We start from the raw sequence: 26905 nt of genomic DNA, 5'->3' as shown, positions 1-26905 counted from the left end.
AGTCAGAGCGGCCCTTTTAACTATCTATCAGATCACGTCCTTCCTCTGCCATCAGGCTCCTTTGCATCTGGCCCTGTCCCTCACTCCCTCATCCCACCTGCCTCCGAGCTGGTTCAAGACCACATCAGATGCTCTCTGTTTTTGTCCAGGCTGTTGCCTGGGTCTGGCACACTTCCACCCGACATCCTCCTGGCTCACTTTCTCACTTCTTCAAGACTTTGGGTGTCACTCTATCATTAGGCCCACCCTCACCACTGTATTTTAAACGGCTCTATTTTTTTTTTCTTTCTTTCAGTAGCACTCACCACCTTCTAACACAGCAGTTCTCGAAATGTGGGTCCCAGACCAGCAGTATCACCTGGGAACTTGTTAGAAACACAAATCCTAGTGAGTTGGAAACTCTGGGGGAGGATAAAACAGTCTCCCTTTTCTTCTGGGTGGTTCTGATGAGAACAATTGCTCTGTGCCATGCGATGTACTTTCCTGTTACTCTCTGTCTAGGGGAGTAGAATGGAAGCTCCGTCTGATCCCTGCCGTGTGCCCTGCCTGCACGTGGCAGACGTTCTGTGTTGAATGAATAGAACTATTTAGTTCTGAGAGTGCTGAGCACTTTGCATCCATTTTCTCTATTAATTCTCATGACAATTCTGCAAAGAAGATATTCTTATTCCAATTGTAAAACAAGGACACAGAGAGGGTAAGTGGCATGCCCAGGGTCGCACAGCAAGCAAGGGGCAGAGCCAGATCACACACAGACTGCAGCCTGATGCCAAGACCTGTGCTCACTCTGACTCCTCTAATACTTCAACGCAACCGGCTTTGCTAATAAGCACCTTCCTATGCACATAAGACGCACCTTCAAGGGCTTGCTGGCTCTGTCCAGATAACCAGGCAAGGCAAGGACTCACCTGTGAGCACCCATCAGATGCCAGGCAGCCCTGGTATCGTGTGACTCCTTTCTCTCCCCTTTCACAGAGAGCTGGCTAGGAGGTGCTGCCCAACAGGGCCTCCCCAGGGGCCGTGTTCCTAGAGTGGGACATGGAAGTCCAGAGATCCACTGGGCAGTGGAGCTCTCTTCACAATATCAAATCTGCTGATCCATGAACATGGGATCTTTCCATTTATTTAGGTCTTTAATTTCTTTCAAGAATGTATTGTCATTTTTAGAGTATTAAGTTTTGTACTTCTTCTGTTAAATATATTGGTTAAGTATTTTGTTCTTTTGGATGCTATTATAAATGAAGTTTTCTTAATTTTTCTTAATTTCATTTTCAGTTTTCCCAGTGCTACTGTATAGAAATACAATTGATTTGTGTATATTGACCTTGTATCTTGCAATCGTGCTGAATTTTTTTATTAGATCTAATAGATTTCTAGTAGATTTCTTAACACTTTCTAGATACGAAATCATGTCATCTGCAAATAGATTACTTGTTTCTTCCATTCCAATCTGGATGCATTTTATTTCATTTTCTTGCCTAATCGTTCTGGTTAGAATTGTTCTGGTCTAGTGCAATGTTGAATAGGAGTGGTGAAAGCGAGAATCCTCGTCTTGTTCCTGAAAAGCATTCAGTCTTTTTCCATTAAGCATGATGTTATCTGTGGGGTTTTTTGTAGATGCCCTTTAGCAGGTTTAGAAAATTCCTTTCTATCTCTAGACTGTTGAATGTTTTTATCATGAAATGGTGCTGGATTTCGTCAAATGTCTTTTCTGAGTTGATTGAGATGATCATGTGGTTTTTGTCCTTTATTCTATTGATGTATCACATTAATTAATTTTCAGATGTTAAACCACCCTTGCATTCCTGGGATAAATCTCATTTGGTCATGGTTATAATCCTTTTATATATCGCTGGATTCAATTTCTTTGTATTCTGTTGAGGAATTTCCCGTCTATATCCACAAGAGATACTGGTGCTCCAGCAATTCTTCTCTCCCTCATCTGTACCATCGTTGCTGTTTTGTCTCCCAACTTAAAAAAATAAACAAACTCCCTCCTCCAGCTACTGGAGGACTGAGCTACTGTCCCATTTCCCTTTTTCCCTTTACAGCAAACTTTTTGAAAGAGTCGGCTATGATCACACTCCAATTCCCCTCCTCTTATCCTTTTTCATACCCACTATTATCAGGCTTTACTCCCAGGACTCCACCAAAACCACCCTTGACAAGTCAACCATGGACTGTGCTCACCATCTGTTCTCCCCTGGTTGATCTACTGGCAGTGCACGGATACTTCTTTCTTAGATGCTCTCTTCACTCAGCTCAGGGACCCCACTTGCTCCTGGCTCTCCTCATCCACTGTGCTGGCTTCTCCTCTGCTCCCTGACTTCCTACCTGGAAGCAGCTCAGGGCTCAGCCCTGGTCCTCTGCTGTTCCTCCGCTAGCTCCATGGTGTCTCATCCAGCCTCATGGCTTCAAACCCCATCTATGTGTCAATGGCCCCCACATTCTCTCTCCAACCCAGTCTTCTCTCCTGGTCTCTAGACATAAATGTCAAATTGCCTACTTGATACCTTAAACTTGAGCCTCTAACATGTATCCCAGACTAAGCCCCAAAGTGAACTCTCCATCTTCCTTCCAAACAACTGCACTTCCTGTGTTCTTTCTCATCTCAGTTAACAGCTAATCCATCCTTCCAGTTGGCTTAGATCAAAACACCTTGGAATTACCCTTGACTTCTCTCATTCTCTTACACCTTTCACCCATTCCAGGAGGGGAAATACTATTGGTTCTACCTTCAAAATATATCAAGAACTCAATTATTCCTCATCACCCATGCCATCCTGAGCCAAGCCGCCATCACCTCTCACCTGCACGACTGTGTAACGAGCTCCTAACTGGTCTCCCTGTTTCTGTCCTTGCTTCTTTCATCCATTCTCAACACAGCAGCCAGAGGGATCCTGCTGGAACCTGAGTCAGGCTTGGCCACTGCTCTGTTCAAGACCTGCCAATGACACCACCTCGCTCAGAGGAAAAGCCAGAGTCATCACCGTGACAAGGCCCTACTGATTTACCAGCCCTTACCTCCTCTCTCCCCCTTCACAGACTCTGCTCCAGCCACACTGGCCTCCTTGCTGCTCTTCCAACCCTCACGTCTGCCTCCAAAACGCTCTGCCCAGATATATGTGTAACTCACCCCTTCATCTCCTTTACTCAAATGTCACTAAACTCCAAACCCCCATCACTCCCGCTTGCCCTCCCCACCTCATCTGCCTCCACTGCGCTCTCTACCATCTAACCTACACCAGGCTTACTTGCTTGCTGTCTGTCTCCTTTCTTAGAATGTACACCCCACGAGGGCAGGGACCTTGTCTGTCCTACTCACTGCTGTGTCACCAGCCCCCAGAACACATCCTCGAGTGAATGACTAACTGGCTGAATGAATGCCCAGACAAGAGGCACTCCATCAGGGCCACCCCTGGGCAGGCCATCGGCAGTGACCGGCTCCCCTGCCCTGCTGGCCGGCGTTTTCTCTGTGGGGTGCCCGGGCTCTCCCCTGACTGCAGCAGGCACGCTGCCCATTGGTGCCTGTCAGAGGTGGCCGCTCTCTGCCAGAACAAATATGCTTGAAAGGGCTCACGGGCTCTGTTATTAAACAGTGAAAGAAGGGCTGATCCTCTAAGCCTCCTTTCCAGGGGAACCCAGGCTAATAACAGCTTTGCCAGGAAACCTGCAGAGGCAGATGGAGACCCCCTTCAAGTGCCAAACTTGCCCGGACATGTCTGCCACCGCTAACCCCTGGGATTTCTGCCTTTCCTCTATATTTCTGGTAGAAAGGAGATAAGCGCCTTTGATGGTGGTTCCTGTTTTTTTTTTTTTTTTTTTTTTAATCTCATTTATTTATTTATTTATTTATTTATTTATTTATTTATTTATTTATTTTTGGCTGTGTTGGGTCTTCGGTTCGTGCGAGGGCTTTCTCCAGTTGCGGCAAGCGGGGGCCACTCTTCATCGCGGTGCGGGGACCGCTCTTCATCGCGGTGCGCGGGCCTTTCTCTATCGCGGCCCCTCCCGTCGCGGGGCACAGGCTCCAGACGCGCAGGCTCAGCAATTGTGGCTCACGGGCCCAGCTGCTCCGTGGCATGTGGGATCTTCCCAGACCAGGGCTCGAACCCGTGTCCCCTGCATTAGCAGGCAGATTCTCAACCACTGCGCCACCAGGGAAGCCCGTGGTTCCTGTTTTAATTTTTGTCTTCTTCGGCACACAGCACACAGCCTGAGAAGTCTGATAAAAGCTGGGGAAAGAGGGCCGGGGGAGGGGCAAATCTGGTTTCTTTGTGGGATTCTGCAAATGGTCCCCATTTAGCAAGTACAGAGAGAGAGAGACAGACAGAGAGACAGAGAAAAACAGGCAGACAGGCACGTGTGTGGGTCAGGGAGCCAGCACACTGAGTACAGGTAGACCACTTGTGACGTGACAGTGCCCTGGATGGGCTGGAACAAAGCACAGCCTTTGGGGTCAGAACATCTGCCTCTGTTTCTCAGCTCTGCTCCTGACTAGCTGTGTCATCTTGGGCAAATTACTTAGCCTCTTTGACCTTTAGTTTCTCTCCTTTCTTTGTTTTATTTAGTTTTTGATTTTTTATGAGTGAAATATGCAGACATTCAAAAAGTATTTAAAGCACATATGCACAGAGATGCAGAGTATTATAAAATGAGCACCTGTGTAACTAGGCCTGCTATCCTGACTTTTACAGCTTTCATTTCTTTGCTTTTCTTTTTATTTTTGCTGCCTAATTATTTACCCATAAATAACATGGTTTCCTTCTGCCCTATTTTCGACTTTATGTAAATAGAATCACAGCATGTTCTTGGGCTGCCCTAGTCTCACAGTATGTTTTTAGGATTCATGCATGCTGTTGGGTAGAGCTGTAGTTCATTCATTCTCACTGCTGTAGAGTTTTCTGTTGTAAGAATGAATTGTGTTTATTTCCCCATTGTATTGTTGCTAAATACTTGGTGCTTTTTGTAACTCATTTAAAGAGTCTCTTGCTAGCCAAGATCATGGCAATGTTCTCCTTTCCCTGATGCTCAGGGGTGCTACCTGTCATAAATCCAAGTCCAGAGGCATGGGCGTCTGGGCTCTATTCTGTGCCATTGGGTCACTTTCAACCACCTTGCACCAAAGGAAGCCCGTGGAGGCTGCAGAAGTTCCTGGGTGGGCTTGGGTTTTCCCAGGCCATTAAATTGGGGCTGTGGGTCAAAGGTGCCGTGATCACCAGGGGGCAGGGAGGCCATGGCTAACAGTGTGGAGCCATTTAGGAAGCCCCCAAAGGTGAGCTTCTGCCCCTGCCTGGATGGTGCATCAATCAAACACTGTGAAACATGGAGAGAGAGGATGTCCATGGTTCATGTGGTCAGAACACAGCTGGCCCAAAGGCCCCTGTCTCCACACTTAGCTGGGGGTTGGTGGCCCCAGCCCAGCTGACATGGTGATCCTTTCTAAAAGCCCTTTTCATGATGACTGCGCAGAGACACCGACCTACAGAGACAGCACCTGCACAGCTGGGCGGCGGTGTTCCCTTCTCCTGCGCCCCGTGTCCAGACCATCAGCAAACCCTGCAGCCCCACCTTCAGAACACGTCTCAGCTGACCGCTCTCCACGGTTTCCTCCACTCCCACACGCGCCCAGGCCCCGCACCCGGGTCCAACAACTGTCCCAGCCTGCTTCGGCCGCTCTTGTCTCTATGACCCACCCCTCACACGGCAGCCAGACGACTCTGCTTATAAATATAAATCAAGTTGTGTCTGTCTCCTGCTCAGAGCCCTCCCTGGTGCCCCATCAATTTAGAACAAGATCTGGAAGCCCCACTATGTCCCCAAGGCCTCAGGTCCTCCATCCTCCTGTCCTCACTCCTGCAGACCCTCTGGCCTTCCGGAAGGTCCTCGTGTTTCCATGGCCCTTTCCCAACCCAGGGCGTTTGCACTCGCTGGTCCCTCTGCCTGCATGCTCTTCCCCCGCATCCCCTGGATCTCCTGGTGACTTCATTAAGTTGGCTTCATGAACAACACCTGACACAGTGCCCCCTCCATCCTCCGCTTGGCTCTACTTTGCTCCCTGCGTTTCCCCCTACTAGACATCACGAGTCACCTTCACTTGCCTATCGTTTGTCTCCCCCAGGACAATGGAGGGGGAGGGTAGGGCAGAAGCATCCTCTATTTGGTTTCCCACTGAATTCTTAGCACCTGGAATACCACTCCATACATTTTAGGCACCCAGTAAAAGTGTAGAATAAAGGAGCAGGTGAGTAAATGGCAACCTTTGTTTTCAGGTCGGGAACAGAGAGCAGGTTTGCGGGCCATGCAGGGGCCACAAGCCGCAAAAGAGGGAAGGACACGGTACCTCGCCATCCAATATGACCCTGAGTGTCCACTTCTGGCCTAAGTGTAGACCACCCCATACACACCCAGCATTCAGCAGGGATCTGGACACAGGGAGGCAAGTACACACAAGCCACAGGACTATCCAGTCGGAGGAGGGCGTGTTTTTGAAAAGTGGCCCAAATCTCCCCTGCGAGGACCTGCTTAGTCCACCGAGGGGTGACCCCTGAGGGCCAGCAGCAGAAGAGGACGACCCTGCCTGTCTGCAGTAGGAAGCGTGGGGCTCAGCCAGCAAGACCTGAGCGAGAGGGATCTTGCAGGCTCAGAGCAGGGCGGAGGGGCGTGATTACCTGGAGGCAAGGGTTCTAGAGGGTGAGCATGCGCGCTACGGGCCGTACCTCCGCCAAACGGGGCCCAGATGACCCGGCGGATGGCCTGCACCCAGTCCTCCATGTCCCGCTGGGAGCTGGCCATGAGCAGGAGCGCCTCGGGGTTGGCCGGCACCTTCTCCCGCTCCCCGGCACCACCTGCAAGACAGGGAGAACAGGCTTACTGCAGGGACCCCGGTGGACACGGGCTGCCTCCCCCACAGGGCTCTCTCCAGTCCTGACCACAGCTGGCTTTCATTCCCTGGGGTGTGAGAAGGTCGTCTCTCCAAAAACCACTCGGCAACAGCTGTGCTTTTTGGTTCTATATTGGCAGGCCATCCCCTTCCCACATCCCACATCTGGCTTTGGGGCCCTCTTGGGTTTCTTTTTCTCCCTTAGTCTTCTTTGTTTTTCTCCACAGCAGTAAAATCATCCTGGGGTACTAGTAGGAAAAAGCATGCAGATTTGACACCAGCTCAGAGAAGTTCGGATGCCAGAGGAGCTTCGCTACGTATTTTATTTAAATCAACTTCACACATCTTAAATGCACAGCTAAATGTCACTATGCGCTATATGTCACTTATGTCACTATAAGCTAACCGGGCTTATCTGCTGGTGGGGTGAGTCGCAGAGATCCGTGTTCCCAAGGGGGTGGGATGACAGTTAGTAGAACTGAGACCCAGGCTGATCCTTGCTGGGGCCCGCAGCCCAGTGACAGAGACCAGACAGGAGTTAAGTGCTTACTGAGCGCTTGGTACCTGCCTTCCAGTGAACTAGAGCGGTGCCTGATTCTTCTAGTTAACAAAGCTGACAGACTCACCTGCCCTCCTAGGATTCTTTCATCTTCACAATGCCTCTGAGCGAGGTACTATTACTATCTGCATTTGACAGACAAGGAAACTGAAGTACAGAGTGACTAAGGAACTTGTCTGAATTCACAGAGCTAATACGTGGCAGAGCCAGGGATTCAAGGTCCCCAGCTCTGGGCTGGGACTGGGAACCCCCCCTGCTCCTGCCATTCCCCATGAACGAGGCGACCTGCTGGGGTCAGGCTGACAGTGGTCACAGCAAGGCCGCTGAGGACTGGGGAAACTGAGGGGACGGCTGTGAGGGCTGGAGCACGGGATGAGATGCATCCTTGCTGGGGGAGTGCCACAAGTGAGGCCTGGAAGCTGGGTGGTGGGAAAGCAGGCTGGAGGGGCCCACGGGGCCCAAAGCTCAGGAGAGTGGTGCGCCAGGGCCCTAGGATGCCTTCTGAGCCCCGCAATATACACACACTAGCCCGGCTCCTTTGGGCCCAGGCAGCAACTGGGCAGCAGCCCTGCAGCGGTGGAGAGGTGGAGAGGAAGGGAGCTTGAGACAGCAGAGCCTGAAGCCCAAGAGACAGTGCAGGCCGATGGAAAACAAAGATTGTACCCACAGCTGGGGCAGCTGCGTGGCCATTCACGGGGCAAGGGCACCGCCACTGAGAAGGGGACAGCGGCTCTGCATCTTTAGGGTCCCACTCAACGTGGACTATGAGGGCTCAGGTGGCCGAGTGTTCCACGTGGGGAAGGGAAGCCAGGTGTTGCCAGGAAGCTTTTCCATGTATGCTTTTCTGGAAAAACATCTCCAGATGACTCAGAAGAAAGGGACCTGGAGATGGATGGCTCTAAGAATTTGTTGTGGTTACTTGTTTGTCCTAAATGAATACTCAGGTTTGTATCTAACTGGAATTTCTCGTTTTTTTCAATTCTTTTTCCTAAAGAGGGCCACCCACGTCATATAAGCTTCATTTACAAAACCCGGATCCACCTTGCCCAGAGGTTGACAGATGCTCTCATGTCCAGCTGTGCCCCCGCCCAGGGTCCTGCTCTAAGCCTGTGTGTGTTTAACTTTTCAAGTACTTTTCAGGTATGTATGTTTATTTATGTATATTTGTATATATGTATACTTAACTTTTTAAGAAACTGCCACAAACTGTTCTCCGAAGTGACTGCACCATTTAACGTTGCCACCAGCAGAGTGTATGAGGGCTCCAGTTCTTCCAGCTCCTCACCAACACTTGGTGTGGCCGGTCTCTTTACTTTTAGCCATTCTAATGGGTGTGTAGCGGTAGAGCCCTGTGTTTGAATTTGCATTTTCCAAATGACTAACGATGTTGCGCAGCTTTTTATGTATTTAATTGCCATCCATGTGCCTTCTTTGGTGAAATATCTGTTGAAATCTTTTGTCCATTTTTAAAAGAGGTTGCTCATTTTTCATTATTGAGTTTTGAGAGTTCTTTACATCTTCTGGATACAAGTTCTTTATCAGATATATGCTGTGCAAATATCTCTCCCAGTCTGTGTCTTTTCTTTTCATTCTGTGAACAGTGTGTTTCCAAGAGCAGAAGTTTTTAATTTGGATGAAGCTCAACTTATCAATTTTTTTCTGGTTTTGTATCTAAACAATCTTTGCTTAACCCAGGTCATAAGTTTTCTCCTAGATTTTCTTCTGGAAGTTTCATGGTTTTAGGGTTTACATTTAGGTCTATGAGTTAGTTTTTGTATATGGTGCAAGGTATGGACTGGAGTTCATCCTTTTATACATGGACGTCCAGTTGTTCCAGCACCATTTGTTGAACAGACGATCCTTTCCCCACTGACTTGCCAGCGCACCTACACAGGTGATCGTGCTATCTGCGAATAAAGACAGTTTTACTTCTTCCCTTCCAATCTGGGTGCCTTTTATTTCTGATTCTTGTCAAATCGCGCAACTAGAGCCTCAAATACGATGTTGAATAGAAGTGGTGAGAGTGGACATCCTTATCTTGTTCTTGATCTTATAGCAAAAGCATTCAACTTTTCACCATTAAGTATATCTATTGTAGGTTTTTTGTTGATGTCCTTTCTCAGGTTGAGGAAGTTCTCTTCTATTTCCAGTTTGCTGAGAGTTTTAGTTTTTTTTTTTTTAATCAGAAATGGATATTGGGGTTTTGTCAAATGCTTTTTTCTTTATCTATTGAAAGATCACTTTTTTTTTTTTAGTTTGCTATTATGATGAATTACACTGACAGATTTTCAAATGTTAAACTAGCTTTTCATTCCTGAAATTCCAATTGGTCATGATGTATTGTCCTTTTTATTATTGTTGGGTTCAATTTACTAAAATTTTGTTTAGAATTTTTCATCTATATCCATGAAGGATATTGGTATGCCATTTTCTTTTCTTATGTCTTTGTCTGATTTTGGTATCAGGGTAATGCTGGCCTCACAGAATAAGCTGGTAAGTAAGTATTCCCTCTTTTTCAATATTTTTGGAAGAGTTTGTGTAGAGTTACTTTTCTTTAAAAAAAATATTTGATAGAATTCACCAATGAAGCCACCTAGACCTGCACTTTTCCTTGTGGGATGGTTTTTTAATAAATTAAATTTCTATAACATATACACCTATTTCTTCTTGAGTGAGCTTTGTAGTTTGTGTCTTGCAAGGAATTTGTCTGTTTCATCTAAGTTGTTGTATCTATTGACATAAAGTTGTTCATAATATTTCCCTTATTATCCTTTTAGTATTTGGTAGTGATGTCACCTCTCTCATTTATATTATTGGCGATTTGTGTCTTTTCTTTTTTCCCCTGATCAGTCCTGCTAGAGGCTTACTGATTTTATTAATCTCAAAAAAGAGCTTTTTGTTTTACTGACTTTATGTCTTTTTCTTTGTTTTTCTGCTTAGCAAACTTTTAAAGGGCTAGATAGTAAATATGTTAGGTTTTCGGGCCATATGGTCTCTGCCCAAACTACCTACTCTGCTGTTGCAGCTAGAAAGCAGCCATAGATAATATGTAAGTGAAAGAGCAGGGCTGTGTCTGTGCAAAAATTTGTTTACAAACAGAGCGAGCCAGCCCACAGGTTGTAGTTTGCCAACTTGTATCTCATTAATTTACACTCTGATCTTTATTATTTCTCTTCATCTGTTTACTCTGAGTTTAATTTGGTCTTACTTTTCTAGTTTCCTACAGTGTTTAGTGCTATAGTTGCCCCCCTACGTACTGCTTTAGAGGCATGTACAACATTTGTATATTGTTTTTTCGTTTTTATTCAGCTCAAAATGTCTTACCCTTTGGATTTCTTCTTTGACCTATGGGTTATTTAGAAATGTGTTATTTCCAAGTTTGGGGGATTTTCCAGAAATCTTTCTATTATTGATTTCTAATTTAATTCCATTGTTTTCAGAGAAGATATGTTGTATGATTTGAATCCTTTTAAATTTATTAAGACTTGTTTTGGGATTAGAATACGGTCTATCTTGCTAAGCATTCTGTTTGCACTGAGAAAAATTACTCTGCTGTGGTTGGGTGGAGTGTTCTATAAATTAGGTCTAGTTGTTGACAGTTTTTTTTTTTTAATTTTCCATATTCTTACTGACTTCCTGTCTACTTGTTCTTACAGATTTTGTTTCTAAGATTTATTTGGTGGGTCCAGAGTTCTCAGTATCGAGCTAATAACTCCTCACTTCTGAGAGAAAACCCTTCTGTGTATGCTGTGCAATGCCCCAGGAGTCCAGTGGAAATAGGCACTATTTCCTGCCCTGTGTCAGAGTGGTCAGTGTTGCCTCTAACCCTTTCCAGTGGTTCTTTCCTCAGCCTCAGGTAATGTCCTCGCGTGCGTGTGGTGATGAGCTCCCAAGGGGGTTTTCTCTTTGAGCAGCACTTTCCTCCTTGGTATTCTATCCTGAAAACTCGAGATGCTTTGGTCTCCCCAGCTGTCTCTTTAACTCGTGGAGTCCACTGGGCTCCACCTGGGTTTCCCCTTCCTACATCACAGCCTGAAAACTTTCTCAAGCCAGTAAGCTAGGGCACGTGTAGGGCTTGCCTCGTTCGTTTCCCATCTCTTGCTGGGGGGCTGGGGGGGGCGGGTGTCACAGTCCTTCACTGCCTAATGTCTAGTACCTTGAAAAACATTGTTTCATATTATTTGTCCTTTTTTGGGGGGGTTGTTTTAGGTGGGATAGTAAATCGGTCCACCGATCTTATCCAGAAGTGAAAGTCCTGCAACCACTTCTAAGGGCCCACTATATGTAAACCACTGTGCAAGACAGTTAACACGCACAGTCACATTTAATCCTCATAAACACTGTGGGAAGGAGTGCTACTGACTCCATTTTACAGATGAAGAAACTGAGGCTCAGAGAAGTTAAACATTTAGCTCACAAACAAACAAATGGAGGGGCCAGGATTTAAACCCAGGTTTTTTCAACTATAAACTCGTTCTTTTTGCAATAGAAAACCTCCTCTATGTTAGTGGAGGGGAATGCAAGGAAGATAAAATAAATAGGTCATCAAAGCCAACATTGGAATTTTCTATAGCATTCAATTGTGTACGCTTACCTTGTCCTCTGTTACTTAGGAAAGATTAGTATTAGCTTTAGTTAAGGAAAAAAAAAATTCTAACAGCAAACATTTCAGGAAGAAATGCATCATGAAGGATGAGGGTCTCTTGATACTGTTTCTGGTTCTTCCCTTTTCTTGCATTTCTACCTATCCTGCCATATACCCCTTTGTTTGAGGCCCTCCTGAACAGTGCTGAGAGCCAGACCTGGGTGAATGCTCAGATCCACCAGGTGGGGCGCAGGGACTTAACTTCCCCCAAATGTCAGGCACACGCCTGTAAGGTGAAGAAAATGGGGGTGCCTACCTTTTTGGGAGAATGAAATGAGCTATTCCCTTAGCTTAGCACCTGGCAGCTAACAAGCACTCTCTAAATGTTCACATTTATTATCACACTCAGTTAAATCCAGTGTGGAGCAGAGTTTCTCCACCTCAGCACTAATGACATTTGGGGCCAGATAATTCTACACGAGGGCGGCAGCGGCTGCCTTGTGCATAGCAGGGTGTTTAGCGGCATCCCTGGCCTCTACCCACTGGATGCCGGTAGCAGCCTCTCCCTCCCTCCCAGGTTTGACAATCAAAAATGTCTCCACATGTTGCCAAATGTTCCTTGGGGGGGCAAAGCTGCCCCCAGTTGAGAAGCACTGATAAACAGCAATGAGATCTAGACTTCCTATGAGTCTAAATGACTTTATGATTCTACCGGTGTGGGACATCCCACAGGCACAACATGGCTTGTCTGCAAATCATCACTACCTCACCCATCACACCAGCTTCCTCTTGTGCTCCTATCTTAGTGCTGGGCAACCAGGTGCCCAAAGCAGAAAGTTGGGAGTCACTAGGCCTTTTCCCTCCCCTTGTCCCCATACTGACCCATACTGTGCCCTGGTGAGCTCATCCAGTCTGAGAACTTTAACTGCCGTCCCTGTGCAGATGACTTCCAGGTTCGCTGCTCCCTGCCCTCCAGACGCCTCTGTGCCCTCACCCAACAGCTCCACTGAGATGTCTCCAGCCATCTCCCACGTACCAACTACAAAATCCATCTCCAGATCTGCCACCCCTTCCCCTCTCGAGTGAGGGCGACTCCACCTTCTAGTTACTCAAGTGGAAACCAGACACATCCTCAGCTCCACTCTGTCTCATATCCATTCCTAGCAGCAAATTCTACTGGCTCTTCCTTCAAAACATATTCAAAATCTGACCATGTTCCACTGGCCCACCTGGTCCGAGCCACCTTCATTTCTCCTCTGGCTTATTGGCATGGTCTCTAGGCTCCCTACCTTGCCCCTGGCTGCCTGTTCTCAATATGGCAGCACAGTGACCCAGTTAAGCCCCAAACTAGCTCACGTACCTCTGCTCAAAATCCCACAGTGGCCCCCCTCTCAGCAAAGTCCGTGCGGTGATCTTCCAGGCCTCTTGAACTCTTGCTGGCTACTCCTCTAGCCTCACTGCTGCTCTCTGCCTTGCTCTTTGTCATTCCGCAGACAGCTGGGCACGCCTCTGCCCCAGGGTCTTTGCACTTGCTTTCCCTTTGCCCTTGTTCTTGCATGGAAAGCCATTCTTCCAGACACTGCCATGACTTGCTCCCTCACCTCCTTCAGGTCTTCCCTCAAGTGTCACCTTCTTGGGGAATCCTTCCTGACCACCCTTATTGAAACCTCAATCCACATCACCCACTGCAACCTGGGCCCCTTCCCGGCCTTAATCTTTCCATAGTGCTTATCACAATCCAGTACACATATTTTATGTGTTTATATGACATGATTATTTACACTGTTTATTTTCAGCCTGCCCCCATTCTGTCTGTTTTATAAGCAACTCCAGCACACTGAGCAGTGCCTGGCATGGGGAGGGTGTGCACGGAATCTGTGATGAATGGAAGAATAGCAATAGCAGAACCAAGGTGATTGGCACACACAGAGCACCCACTCTGAGGCAGGCATGATGTTAACAAGCTGATGGGAAGTGCTGTCATTATTCCCATTTAAAGGAAAGGAAACTGAAGTCCAGAGATGTTTAGAAACATGTCCAAGCAGTAAAAGCAGTGAACTAGGATTCCAGGCAGCCTGATTCCTAACCTTGACCCCACTCTGTGCTCACTACTTCAGCCTGTGGCTTGTTTAAGGGGACCAGCCCCTACATGACCCACCCAGGACCCAGCCCAGCTTTTCTTGTCCCCAGCTGGGCTTTATTCCCCTCTGGGCTCCTGGATTTAAGAACTTTCTTTTGAGTTTCTCTTTCCACCAACACAAGGGATTTGGGGGAGAGGAGGTGACTCCAAAATGCAGCAGATCCTGGCAGGGGTTCCAGGACAAAAACTCCTATCTTTCAACTTTTCTGTATAAGAATTTTCAAAATAAAAAGAAAAAAGAATAAATGATATCTGTGAAACCATTTTGTAAACCACTATAGCCCATGGAACTTCTTCTATGACATTCAGGTCAAAAAGTTGTCATTCTGATGTAATTAATCAAATGATACCTAATAAGCCCAGGATTTACGGAAAATGTTTAAAAATCATCAAATCAAAAGAAATCACTATTTAAAGGTGACAGCAGCTGCAATGTATGATGTGTCACAGGGCCCACCATCATTCTACAGGCTGCCCAGGGGAGCAGGGAGCTCCAGGGAGGCCTCCAACACCTGGCTTTCCAGGGCTGAAGGCCAAGCATGGGGATGCAGCTGTCCAGAGCAGTGTAATCCAATGAAAATATAATGCAAGCCACATGGATAATTTCAAATGTTTTAGTAGCTACATTAAAAAAGTAAAAAGAAGCAGGTGAACTTATTTTAAATGATATATTTTGTTTATCCCAATACATCCAAAATAGTATCATTCATTTCAACACATAGAAACTACTGAGATATTATATTTATATACTTTTTGTACTAAGTCTTCAAAATCTAGGGCGTAGTTTGTACTAAGAATATGTCTGGACTAGCCACATTTCAAGTGCTCAGTTGCCATATGTAGCTGGTGGCTGCAGGACTGGACAGCTTTCAGACAGCCTAGACTAGGGCTGGAGGGGAAGGGGAGAGCCCACTATCCCTAGACTTCCTGAGACTCTGTGTGTGTTTGTGTGTGTGTGTGTGTGTGTGGCCAGCTCTGGGCAATGCCTAGTTGGCGGCTGGGCTTTTCTGCAGTGTCTCCAAGGTTGGCCTTCCCCACCCATGCCTGCCAGGCTGCACCGGGCTGAACCTGAGCAGAGGTCCAAGCTTCCCACGTATCCCTGTTGACTCATCTTCACTCAACTTCTTTTGCTTGGAGCCACCAAATGCCACTTGCCCTTTGAGGGTTAATCATCCCCCAGCCTGCTCTTGACCCTGGCTGTTCACTTACCCCTGGGCAGCTGCCTGCTCCTCTTCAGATGCCTGGCAGGGCAGAAGGGCATGGTGCAAGAACTGGCAGGGCTGTGGTGGCAGCAGCGGCAGCCAAGCTCACCCAGGCCAGGGACAGATGCCAGGCAAATGAGGTGCTGGCAGCTCCAGGTTGCAGCCGCCTCCTGGCTGCCTGTGCGCTCTGCCCGCGGGCTGGGGACCAGACACTTTTTGTCTCTCTGGGGGAACTTTGTCTCTCCGGGGGAACTTCTGTACTTCTCAGTGCCCCAAAGCCGGGACTGACCCGGGCGGGGCGGGGCGAGGAGGAACAGCAGGTTCCTGCGGGGCCCTCCGGCTGGTGCCGGGGCTGGTGCATGGCCTGCCTGGGTTTCCTACAGTGGAAATCCCAAGGCAGGTCCCAAGTGCCTGCCACCTTGCACACTCCCTCCCCTATATTCTAGGACTGAGAGCACAGGGGCTGGACTCCCAGCGCCACCAGCTTTGTGCCTCTGGGTCCTCCTCTCCAAGTGGAGCCTACCTCACCTGGCTGGTGGAGATTAAATGAATACATGGGAGAAGGCTGATAAAATGTAAGGGCTTACTGGCCACATAATGTTTCTACATTTCCATTTCTTCATCAGCAAAATAACTGGACCTAACTTGTGAGATTCTGGTGAGGACCGAATGAGACAAGGAAGCCAGGAGCTGGGCACGACGCCTGCACATGCTTCCTAAGTGCTGTCATACCCTCTGTAACCATCACCATGCCTGTGTTACGACAGGGCAGCTGGAGCTCCCAGTGGCCCAGGGCCACCCGGCCGGGAAATGGCACAGCAGGGTTTGGATTTAGCAGTTTGGGATTCTTTTCATTAAATCAGCTCCACCCTTATGGTGTATCCCTGATCCCAGAGACAAGGAGCCTGAGACAGCCCCCTTGCCCAGCCTGGTTGCTTCTCCTACATCACTCAGTCCTCCCAGGGCACAGTGTCAGGAGCCTGGACTACAGGCAGCCCTGAAGATACCATCCTAAAGGGCTGGGGCAGGCAGCAGGCACCAAACTCTGGTGAGAGAGCACAGGGAGGGAGGCTGCGCTTGTGTTGATGCCGCCTGTTTATCTGCCCATCCCTCCCATACATCTATCCATCGGTCCATCGGTCCACCCATCCCTTCAACAAAGAAAAGCAGTCAACTCAGAGCAAAGCACATCTGCTTAAAACTCCTTAGAGGGCCTAATGTTCCTGGAATAAAAATCCAACTCTGATGTGACCCTGGGCATCCAGGTCCCCTGATCACATCTCCTCCTACTTACCCACCCTTAATGCCATCAGCCATCCTGGGTCCTTTTCTCTTCCTCAAGCTCACCCTCTTCCAACTAGAATCTCTGCACTTTCAGGTTCTTGGAATGTTGTTCCTCCAGCTCCTTGCAGAGTTGGCCCCCTCTCACCTTCAGACCTTACCTCAAACATCACTTAGAGAAAACTTCCCTGGGTGAGAACATTTGTCAAGTAACTGCCCCTCCTGCCCAATGACTCTCCCACTCTGTTCTCTATAGAATATAGCACAGCGGAAAATTAGCTTATTTATTTGTATATTTGTTTATTGTGTCTCTGCTAAAGGCATGTAAGTTTCATGAAAGCAGACCTTGCCTCCCTTGGCCTCGTGGAATCCCCAAGGACTAGTCCAGTGCCTGGAAAGGGACAGGAGTTCAGTGATTGGCAGTGGTCACTGTGGGGACACATGGAGGGCTCTGTGCAAGTGACAGGCAATCTCTCTTAATAAAACACTCAAGTTTTATTGGGTGTTTACCACATGCTTGGTACCGTTTTAAGAGCTTTGCATATCTCAGCTCCATATCCTCAGGACAACCCTATAAGTTGATACGATTATGACACCCATTTTACAGATGCGAAAACAGAGGCTGGGGGAGGCTGAGTAATTTGGCTGAGGTCACACGACTAATTACAGTGGCGCTTCCCAACTGGTCAGCAAGGGGAAATTACTTGCCAACTGGTCTCCAAAAGTGCTGGCCACTCACAACCTGTCTTGGACCTGAACCCAGGCAGTCTGGCTGTAGTCTGTCCTCCTGGCTCCATCCCTCTGCTGGGCAGCCTCCAAGGTGGCCCCCAGTGAACCCTGCTTCCTGGTACTGTATTCACACTCTTGGACAATCACCCCCTTGCACGTGGTCTGGACCTAGTATCTTATTAGAATAGAACAAGGCAAAAAGGGACAGGATGTCATCTGTGTGCCCTCCACTGCCACAGCCCTCAGCCGGGGATGTGAGGAGGCTGACAACCCACCTCTGCATTTCTGGATGGCTTTTTTTATTGTCATAAATGCAGAGAGAAAAAGGAGAGAAGGGAAGGCGGAGGGGAGAGAGTAAAGAGGGCGCTGGGCAGTCACCTGACACGGGGACTCTAAGAAAGTATGGGAAGGCTTGTCTTGTGGCCTAAATGTCTGCCACAAAATACCTCTGAGCATGTAGGGAAAGAAGGCACCCCAGGGAAAAATGGATATGGAAGAGGACTGCTGGAAACACAGGCACGAAGCCCAGGTCGTCCGGCATCTGCAGTCCACCTGCCCTGCCTGTCAGATGCTCCTGCCAAGGGAACTAAATCACGGTGCATTTCTGTTGTCATGGCGACTGCAGGGTCCAGAGTCTCATAAATGCTCACCCTCCCCACCCTGCTCCATCCCCAGCACAGCACTGCAGTGGGTGCCCCAGCTCTGTCACTGTCAGTCACTGAGGAGGAGAGATGGCCCGGGAGCTGGGAGACCTGGAGGGCAGAATGTCAGGAGGGGAAGCGATGGGCTGAGAGAAACAGAGACTTCAGGTCCCTATGGTTCCTTTAGGGCTCTCTGGAGTCTGTCCCTTAGGGTTGCTGTACTGTGCCTGGAGGAAAAAGGATGTAAACCCCAGGGCAGGTCCTCAACCTGCGCAAAGCTTCATGCACATATCTACCTGGGCCCCCGGCGCTCTGTTTTCTGAGAAGGAAGACAGGATCTGGTGAAGAAGGGAGAAAGCTCACTCAAGCAGGACCGGACAAGCAGAGACCCCTGTCCCGGCACAGACTGCACCCCACGTCACTACACTGGGGCACGTGAAAACCTTATGTTGGCCTTTCTCTCCCTGGGGCTGAGCTGGCTGAAAAGACTTCTTTTGTCTCAAATAGTGAAACTCCTGAACAGTGTCCTGGGTGCCCGGCTGTCTGCAGGGCCCCTAGATATTCCACATTAAGAGTCTCACTGGCCCCCTCCCCCAGGGCCAGAGCCAGCAAGGAAATTGCTGACACCTTGAAAAAGTACACCCAACTCCCCCAGTCTCGGACAGAGAGTTAGAGCCCTCACCCCCAAGCAGTCAGCACGCAGTGGACTCTCTGTAGTCTCCCCATGGCCCCCGCCCTCTCATTTGCAGGGTTCTGGGAACCGACTCTGAGCTTTCAACCACACCTCTTGATGAGCTGGAACCAGAAGTGAAATTCTAATTGGGCCGAGAAAGGCACTGGCCACAGCTGCACCCGGAGTGTTTGGGAGCTCAAAACGCCCCAATGGGCAGGCAACAGCTGAACCCAGTACAACGTCAGAAGCCACATAATGGCCAAAACAGGGGAATGGCTTAGGAGAGTGCGCACATAAACCAGATGGAATCATATGCAGCCACTAGGAAATGAGCACTTATGAGACATTAAGGAGATTTTTAAAGAAATGAAAAACAGTTATACTTTACAGGCTAAGACCGGAAGATGCAGCCTCTGAGACACAGGCGAGGTCCCTGGAGGGTCTTCTGAGAAAGGCTTCATGACTTCTAAGAAGGACCCCACAAACAGACCCCGCTTCATCAAGGCGGCATATCGTGCCTGTCTCTGGGATGTTTGGTAGTCATCTTGTGACCATGCTGACCAGCCAGCAAAGCTAACAGGCCAAGGAGGGCAGGGGAGGAGGGGGGCCCACGCCCTTGCTAACTTGACTGAGACCCTGAATCGCTGACCCAGGAGCTGCCTATCTCAGGGCTTCTCGGTCTGTGAGAATAACACGTCTCCTTTGATTTAAGCCTGTTAGGTGGGCTTTTCTGCTTCCTGCTGCGGAAAGCATCCCAGTCCAGAGACGAGAGCCCCCAGGCAGCTGAGAGCTGCACCGGCTCCCCCAGGAGCTGCCAGGGAAGGGCAGGTCTGGGGCTAGCTGAGGTACACTGGTGGACCTGCAGCCCGGGTCCAAGAGAAACCTTGGAAGGCATGTGACAACATTCAACATCCATTTTGAAATTCTACGTTAAGTCGGGATAGATGGATCCTTCCTCAACACAGATGTAGCCGAAGCCAACATTGTGTTTAAATTTTTTTTTTAATTTTTTTTAAATTTATTTTTTATTATTATTATTTTGGGGGCTGCATTGGGTCTTGGTTGCGGCACGCAGGCTTTCTCTAACTACGGCGAGTGGGGGCCACTCTTGGCTGTGGTGCGTGGGCTTCTCATTGAGGTGGCTTCTCTTGTTGCGGAGCACAGGCTCTAGGTGTGCGGGCCTCAGTAGCTGCAGCATGCGGGCTCAGCAGTTGTGGCTCGCGGGCTCTGGAGCGCAGGATGAGTAGTTGTGGCGCACAGGCCTAGTTGCTCCATGGTATGTGGGATCTTCCCAGACCAGGGCTCGAACCCATGTCCCCTGCATTGGCAGGCAGACTCCCAACCACTGTGCCACAAGGGAAGTCCCAACACTGTGTTTAGTGGAGAGATGCTAGCGGCATTCTCATCAAAACCAATGACAAAACAAGCATGTCCGCCATCGCCAGTGTTATTTAACATTTTCCTGGAATTATCTGCCAGTGCGATTAGATTAGAGAGAGAACATAAAACTATAAAAGTGGGAGGGGAGGGTGTGGTGGTATTATTATCGCTGTTATTATTTATATGTGTGGAAAACCTAAGTAGACCAACTGAAAAACCATTACAGGCAATAACACAATTCAGTAAGGTACCAGACGCAAAATTAATATACAGAAATCACAATCTATTTATAAATTAGAAGTAATAGAAATGCGTACCATCCATAGAAGTAGGAAAACTCAAACAGAGATGCAAATTCCCCCTAACTTAGTCCGTAAATTTAACACAATAAAGTATGAATAGCATTTCTTTTTAAATTAGAAAAGTTGATTCAAAAGTCATAAGCAAAAATAGCAATGCATTTTTGTAAAAAAAAAAATAAGGAAGTCAGACCAGCCCTACTAATTATTAAAACAGAGTAAATTATACAGCTATAATAATTAAAACAGCATGGTACTGCATAACGTGAACAGATAAGACTCAAAACACATTTGAGAGTCTGGAACAGAATTAAGGAGTTATTTCAAATGGGCGAGTACAAGATGAATTATTTAATAAATGGAATAGGGACAATTGGATAGCCACCTGGAGAAAAATTATCAAGTTGGATCCTTATAGCACATCTTACAACAAAATAAAAAATCATGATGTATCAGTGATTTTAAAGATTAAAAAATGAAACCACAAAAGTACCAGGATCAATTGTGGGAGAAATTTTGTGTAATCTCAAAGTGGGAAAGGCCTTTTTAATATGACCCCAAAACCAGAGCCCATGAAAGAAAATTTCACTTCAGGAAAGTTAAAAATACTTTCAAGGCGGGATTAATTGGGAGATTGGGATTGACATATATACACCAATATGTATAAAATAGATAACTAAAAAGAACCTGCTGTATAAAAAATAAAATAAAATGCAAAAAAAACACTTTTCACGGCAAAGAAAAGGGAAAAGACAAATGACAAGGAGAGGAGAGGGATAGACATTCATCAAATGTGATGATTTGCAGATACTAAAAAAAATGAGGACGCACTTTACACCCAGAATGTTCTCTGCTAGATACCGTTAAGTGAAAAAAGTAAAGGGAAGAATAACACGCTATCATTTTTGCAAAGGAAGGGAAGGAGGGAGGAAGGAAGAACAGAAATATACTTGTTTGTGCAAAATATCTCTGGAAGGAGACAAAGACATTGGAGCATCAGTTCTGGGAGGAAAGGGGATGGCTAGAGGAAAAGGGTGTAGGGAGACGGGCACTGGCCTTTAGATATTTGAACCATGTTACCTATTTTAAAAACTAGATGAAAGTAGAATTTAATATAAAGTGGCAAGTGAAAGAAACCTCACATCACGTGTGGGCGGTGGGCTGCAGGCTGCGCACAGTGGAAAACGGGGGTGGAGGGCACGCTGGCACCTGAGAGTCGCTCAGAGCCGGGCGACCAGCTCACCGAGGGGCGTGGGGCTCACAGCCGGAGGCACCAGCCCAGGGCGGACAGTGAAGCAAGTGGACAGCCCTAGCACGTTGGTAATATAGATTTTCCCACAACCCCTTCACGCTGCATAATCTGACAACAGAGTAGCGCCCCTCCCCCCATATCCACGAGAGATTTGTGCCAAGCCCCCAGCAGATGCCTGAAACCGCGGGCAGTGCCCAACCCTATAAGGACAATGTTTCTCTATACATACATACCTGCGATAAAGCGTAATTTATAAGTGAGGCCCAGTAAGAGATTAACAACAATTAATAATAAAATAGAACAATTATAACAATATACTGTAACAAAAGTTACGTGAATGCGATACCTCGACAGTCTGATAACCGAGTGAGCTGCTAAGTATACGTAGACGCGGGTAGCTGGGTATATGTATACATGGATCCGCTGGACAAAAAGATTAGCCCCCCGGTGGGACAGAGCAGGACGGCACAAGATTTCAGCCTGCTGCTCAGAGCGGTGTGCGATCTAAAACTTTTGTATTGTTTATTTCTGGAATTTTCCATTTAATGTATTTTCATACTGCAGTTGACCGCGGGTAACTAAAACCACAGAGAAGGAAACCACGGAAAGCAAAACCACGGACCGGGGGCCACTACCATATCTTGTGGAGCCCCATATCAAGGACACCCTACATCAAGGACACAGGACAAAAACTCCGGAATTAACGGAGCCCCCATAGCAACTGCTGCCATGGGCTCTCCTAATCTAAACGGGACAGCCCCCGACTCCACAGTAGACAAAATAATCACCATGTAGCAACCTTGTAGCACCCTGACCAATCACCTAATGCCATCCTGCCAGCAGGAATTTTCTTTGTCTTGAGGCTATAAAATGCTGGCTACTAGCCCACAAAGGGGGTCGGCTCTCCCTGGTCTATCAGGAAGTCAGCCCGCTGTAATTGCAGCGGCCCTCACTAACTCTGCTCCTTGTTCTCAATAAACTCACTCTTGTCTAAAATACTGTGTCTGGAAATTCTTCTTCCAACCCACGCGCGGACCACGACATATCTATCAAAATTTTAAATGACTCAGCAATCCATTCCTAGGGGATTTATCCTTCAGATAAATTTGCACATGTGCATAAGGAGACAGTGAGAATAACAGGGAACAGCCTAACTGTCCATCAAGTTAAATAAATAATGTGTTGGTTAAATAAACGACGTACATCCAAAAAAAAGAAGGTGGTGGAACTATGTGATATGAGATGATACATTATTATGTGGAAAAAGCAAAATACAGCGGGAAGCACATGCTGCCATTTGTGTGAGAGTGATGTGGACACACGGGGGCGGGTGGTCGGGCCCATTTCTGGAAGGACAAGCAGGACCCAGGGACCCAGGCAAGGGGCCTTCAGGAGAGGAGGCAAGGGGCTCAGGAATATGAGGCTTACCTCCCGCTATAGGCTCTCTGAAGTGCTTGCCTGTGTGTTCTTGCCTGTGTGTTCTCACAGGCACAGATTACTTTCTTGAATAAAGACTGCTGCTTTTCATTGTTAAGAGAAGTGATAGCTCCTGGTTTGGCCCTGGAGCAGTCAGACCTGCCCTGTACTTTGAGTACTTTTAATTTAGGAAAATGTCCCAAATGTCCTCCAATCGGTTGGCACTCCAAGTTCCGCTTTTGCCAGCCCATCCCCACAGCGGAGTTTCATTTCTCAAAACCGGCATCTCCCTGGGAAATCTTCTTTTGTGGTTCCGGGGATGTTTGGGTTTTTAGGGAATCTGTGTTGACCTTGCCTGGGGCAGCACCCTGTGGGAAAACTGGGGCTGTGATTTTTCTCACAGGGACAATTGCAGAAGTGAAGGAAGAGCTGGGGCCAGCTGGGGAATGCTTGGGCCTGGCCAGAGGGTCTGCTCTGAAATACGAGGCAGGTCTCTCCCTTGCCTGGTAAAAATTCCACACCACAGCCTCTCTCTTCTGCCTCCAGGAAATGTCCCCGCTCACTGCTTCCCATTGGGGCTCCTCCATGATCAGCTGAGGGGACCTCTCCAGCCCAGCCAGCTACTCCCCACCTCACTGGACCCACCAGGCACTCCATCCTACTTATTGTTCCCGGGATACACCATGTACTTCACGCCTCTCTGTCTTTGCACATGCTGTTCCCACTTCTTGGGATGCCTTTTCATTTTGTCCACCTGGTAAACTCCTACTCATTCATCAAGACCCAGCTCAAATAACCCCACTTCTTCACCTTCCCTAACTCTTCCCCCCTCACCCACTCCCAGTCTTCCTTATCCCATTCCCCCTTCCACAAAATGTGTATTAAAGGTCTACCACGTGCCAGGCACCGTGCCGTGTGCTAGAGACACAGCAGTGACAAAACCAAGAGTCCCAGACTGGCTGGGGAGACGGGCTTCAACCATTATCACAAATGCAAACCTGCCACTTCAGCACAGGAGGGATTCCAGAGGGGAGGTCGGGGGTGGGGTGTGGGGTGGCTAGACCGCACTTTGAGAACTGTATCCCCAGGGCCACCTCCCAGGGCCACCAAAGCTCAGCTCGCCTGGCTCTGGGCCTGGCCTGACTTGGCCCCCTCTTGTCTCTGGACCTTCCAGGGAAGCTGGAACAGGACTGGAAAACACCACTGATTGTAAGGGCAATCCATCCCCCCACCCGCGCCCATTTAAAAATAAACTGCTGTGTATAAAAAAAAATAAGCTAAAAATAGCAACATATGAAAATGGAATATGCCAACTGTCAGATGAAGAGCAGGTCCTGAACTGTTCCAGGGTGGGGGGTTATGGGGGAGGAGGGGTAGGCCTGGCACTTTGAGCTGGGGGAAAAAAATGTGATTTATGCTCAGTGACCATTAGCTTAACTCATTATTCTAAGGCAGGAAAAGGGAACTAACATTTATGAAGCACCTGCTCAGCACTCGCTTCCTTATACACAGTCAGATTCAACCTCTTCCATGAGTGTGTGTTGGGGGGTTAATTTCTACAATGTCACAAACAACATCAGCTGCAGAGACGTAACAAGGACGCGCCCCTGCAGCTTTACTAGTACCGCCATCCCCACACTGCTACTACTCGTAAAGAGGGGCACCCCTCCGAGGGACTCTAGGAAGTCAATGTTCTGATCACATTACCACCCCTACTACGTGCAGGAGAAGCTGAGGCCAAGCCCTAGGATCTAGTAAATGATGGACCCTTGATTTGCATCCAAGACTCTCCTCAGTATCCTCCCAGCGCCAGGTTCCCACCCGCCTGGGTCTCCCCTTCAAGCTTTCTTGAGGTCTGCGAGGCACCCCTGCACCTCTCCTAACACCTAACAGAGAACTCTGTCCAGGTAGGCATGTGGACATTTGTTAAATGAATGACTGCAGCACTGTGGGCTAACAGGAGCTGTCATTAACCACAGGAAACTTCTGTCTTTTGTTACTTCACGTTGCTTCTGAGAATGTTTTCCCCTCACACTGCATGTCTTAGCCTGGGTTCCCCGAAACCAAAGCCAGAGACTAAGGGTTGTGTGCGGGCAGTGGGCTTGGGAAGCAGGGCAGGAAATAAAATGAGGAAGGAGGGACAGCCCACAGGGATGTGAGATGGTGCTGGCCACCGTCTGGGGACCTGGGGCCTCCATCCTGCTGGCACCGTTAGTGCAGCCTCCTGAAGTGTGGACCAGAGTTGCCAGCCCAGGGACGAAAGGGGAGTAGGGACCCATGCTCCAGTCACCATTGGTCACATGTGGTACCAGGGGCTTTAACATCCCTCTTCCATGCCCCCCTCCCCATACCCCATCTTCTCTGTGGGGCTTGACTGGTGCAGGAGACCTCAGGCAGGCTGGGCCTGGCTTAGCCAGCATGTGTAAAGAGGCCCTTTCTTTCAATGAGGCAACAGATACTCCTCAAGGCCCTACTGTGTGCCTGGCACAGGGGTGGGGTGGAGGGGGCACACAGGTGAAGGGGAGGGCAAGGCACTGCCCTCCTGGAGCTTACTCTCAGGGGGGAGCCAGACAAAGGATGAGGGAGCAAACCAAGGAGGGAGGGAGCACAGACGGGGCGACTGCCGCAAAGATAAGGTGGGCTTGCTACTTAAACAGGGGGTCAGGAAAGGCCCATCGCAGGGGGTCCCTGAGCTGAGAATTAAGTGTACTAGAAGGGCTGGGCCAGGCGTAGAGGGTAGGGGGGTGGGCAGCAAGTGCAAAGGCCCCGAGGTGGGAAAAGTCCTGAGGTCCTTTGTGTATCTCAGTGCACCCAGGAGGGCATGAGTGGGTCCAGAGGTGGAAAGGACCTGTTCCCCAGTTCTGGCAGGTGTCCAGGGGGGAGAAGTGGTGATGTGGGTGAAGGGGGGATGACAAGCACCTGGGTTCAGGATCTGTTTTGGTCTTGGTGGTGATCCAGAGGAAGTTCAAGAACAAGGCTTAGCTTCTGGGGCTCCAAGCCGCCCTACCCCCGGGGGCATAAGTAGAGCCTAGGCAGGTACTGGACCCCTTGCTGGTGGCAGGAGGGGGTGTCCCAAGTCCCATCACACCCTGCTCACTGTCTCCAGAAACTGCACATTTAGACTAAATAAAAATCACTTTGTAATTGTAAGCATCACTTTTTTTAAATGCCGGTGGCAACCCCTCTCACTCCCCTCCCAATTGATCCCCACCTCGGGCTCAAGCCCAGCTGCTTGAAAAGCACAGACCCAGGATATCTGCCAAGAATCCCTTTTCCTGGTTGTTAGCTCCCTGTGCCCAGGCTCCCCAGCCTGGCATCACGGGGGAAGGCCTGGGGCATCAGGCAGGGGCTGACCTTCATCCAAGGACCCGGACTAGATTCTTATCATTGACACCAGGAGGTGGCAGCCAGCCCGTGCCTACATCTCCACTTCTCCCACCACCAGGAGGAAGTTCTTGTTTGTCCCCAGGTGCCCCTCTGGACAGCTGCTTGAGAACCGCTGCCCTGAAGGACATTCTCGGATCCTATCCTGCACAACCTTCCAGATGCCATGCTAGGAACTGGGGACACAAAGATGAAGCCCTGGTCCTCAGGGAGTCAAGGGCAGGCGGGTCAGCCACAGACTGGGAAGCAACCCAAGAAGCCAAATTAGCAACAGGGACATCTGCTCTTTCCTTCAGAGTCTGGGAGGATGTACCGCCTCTCTGCTCTTTATCATGAAGATGCTCGTAAGCCCCTTCCCCAGTTCTGCATCACAAAACCTCCCGGTCACAGGAACTCTTCCTGGTGGGGTAGAAACCTGGCTAGCAGCCTGGGTTACCTCCTGCAGCTTGGAGGAGTGGGGGAGGGGGCATTCCTACCATTT

The 26905-nt window shown here is 48.6% G+C and overlaps 1 protein-coding gene across 4 annotated transcripts in view; it reads right to left on the bottom strand.

The window, feature by feature from the left end:
• The window catches only part of ARHGAP22 (Rho GTPase activating protein 22), a 157519-nt gene that overhangs the window by 33217 nt on the left and 97397 nt on the right, over positions 1-26905 (bottom strand). For 2 of the 4 annotated variants that reach the window (XM_007178737.3, XM_057530448.1), the window contains one exon: positions 6672-6848. The exons of 1 other annotated variant lie outside the window; for it this stretch is intronic. In XM_007178737.3, coding sequence (XP_007178799.1) covers positions 6672-6848 — 177 coding nt within the window. The remainder of the gene's footprint in view (positions 1-6671; positions 6849-26905) is intronic. One more of the 4 variants, XM_007178738.3, reaches the window with a different exon arrangement.

The sequence above is a fragment of the Balaenoptera acutorostrata genome, chromosome 16 (genome assembly GCF_949987535.1).
Source record: "Balaenoptera acutorostrata chromosome 16, mBalAcu1.1, whole genome shotgun sequence".
Classification (NCBI taxonomy): domain Eukaryota; kingdom Metazoa; phylum Chordata; class Mammalia; order Artiodactyla; family Balaenopteridae; genus Balaenoptera; species Balaenoptera acutorostrata.
This window is presented reverse-complemented; position numbering and strand designations above follow the sequence as displayed.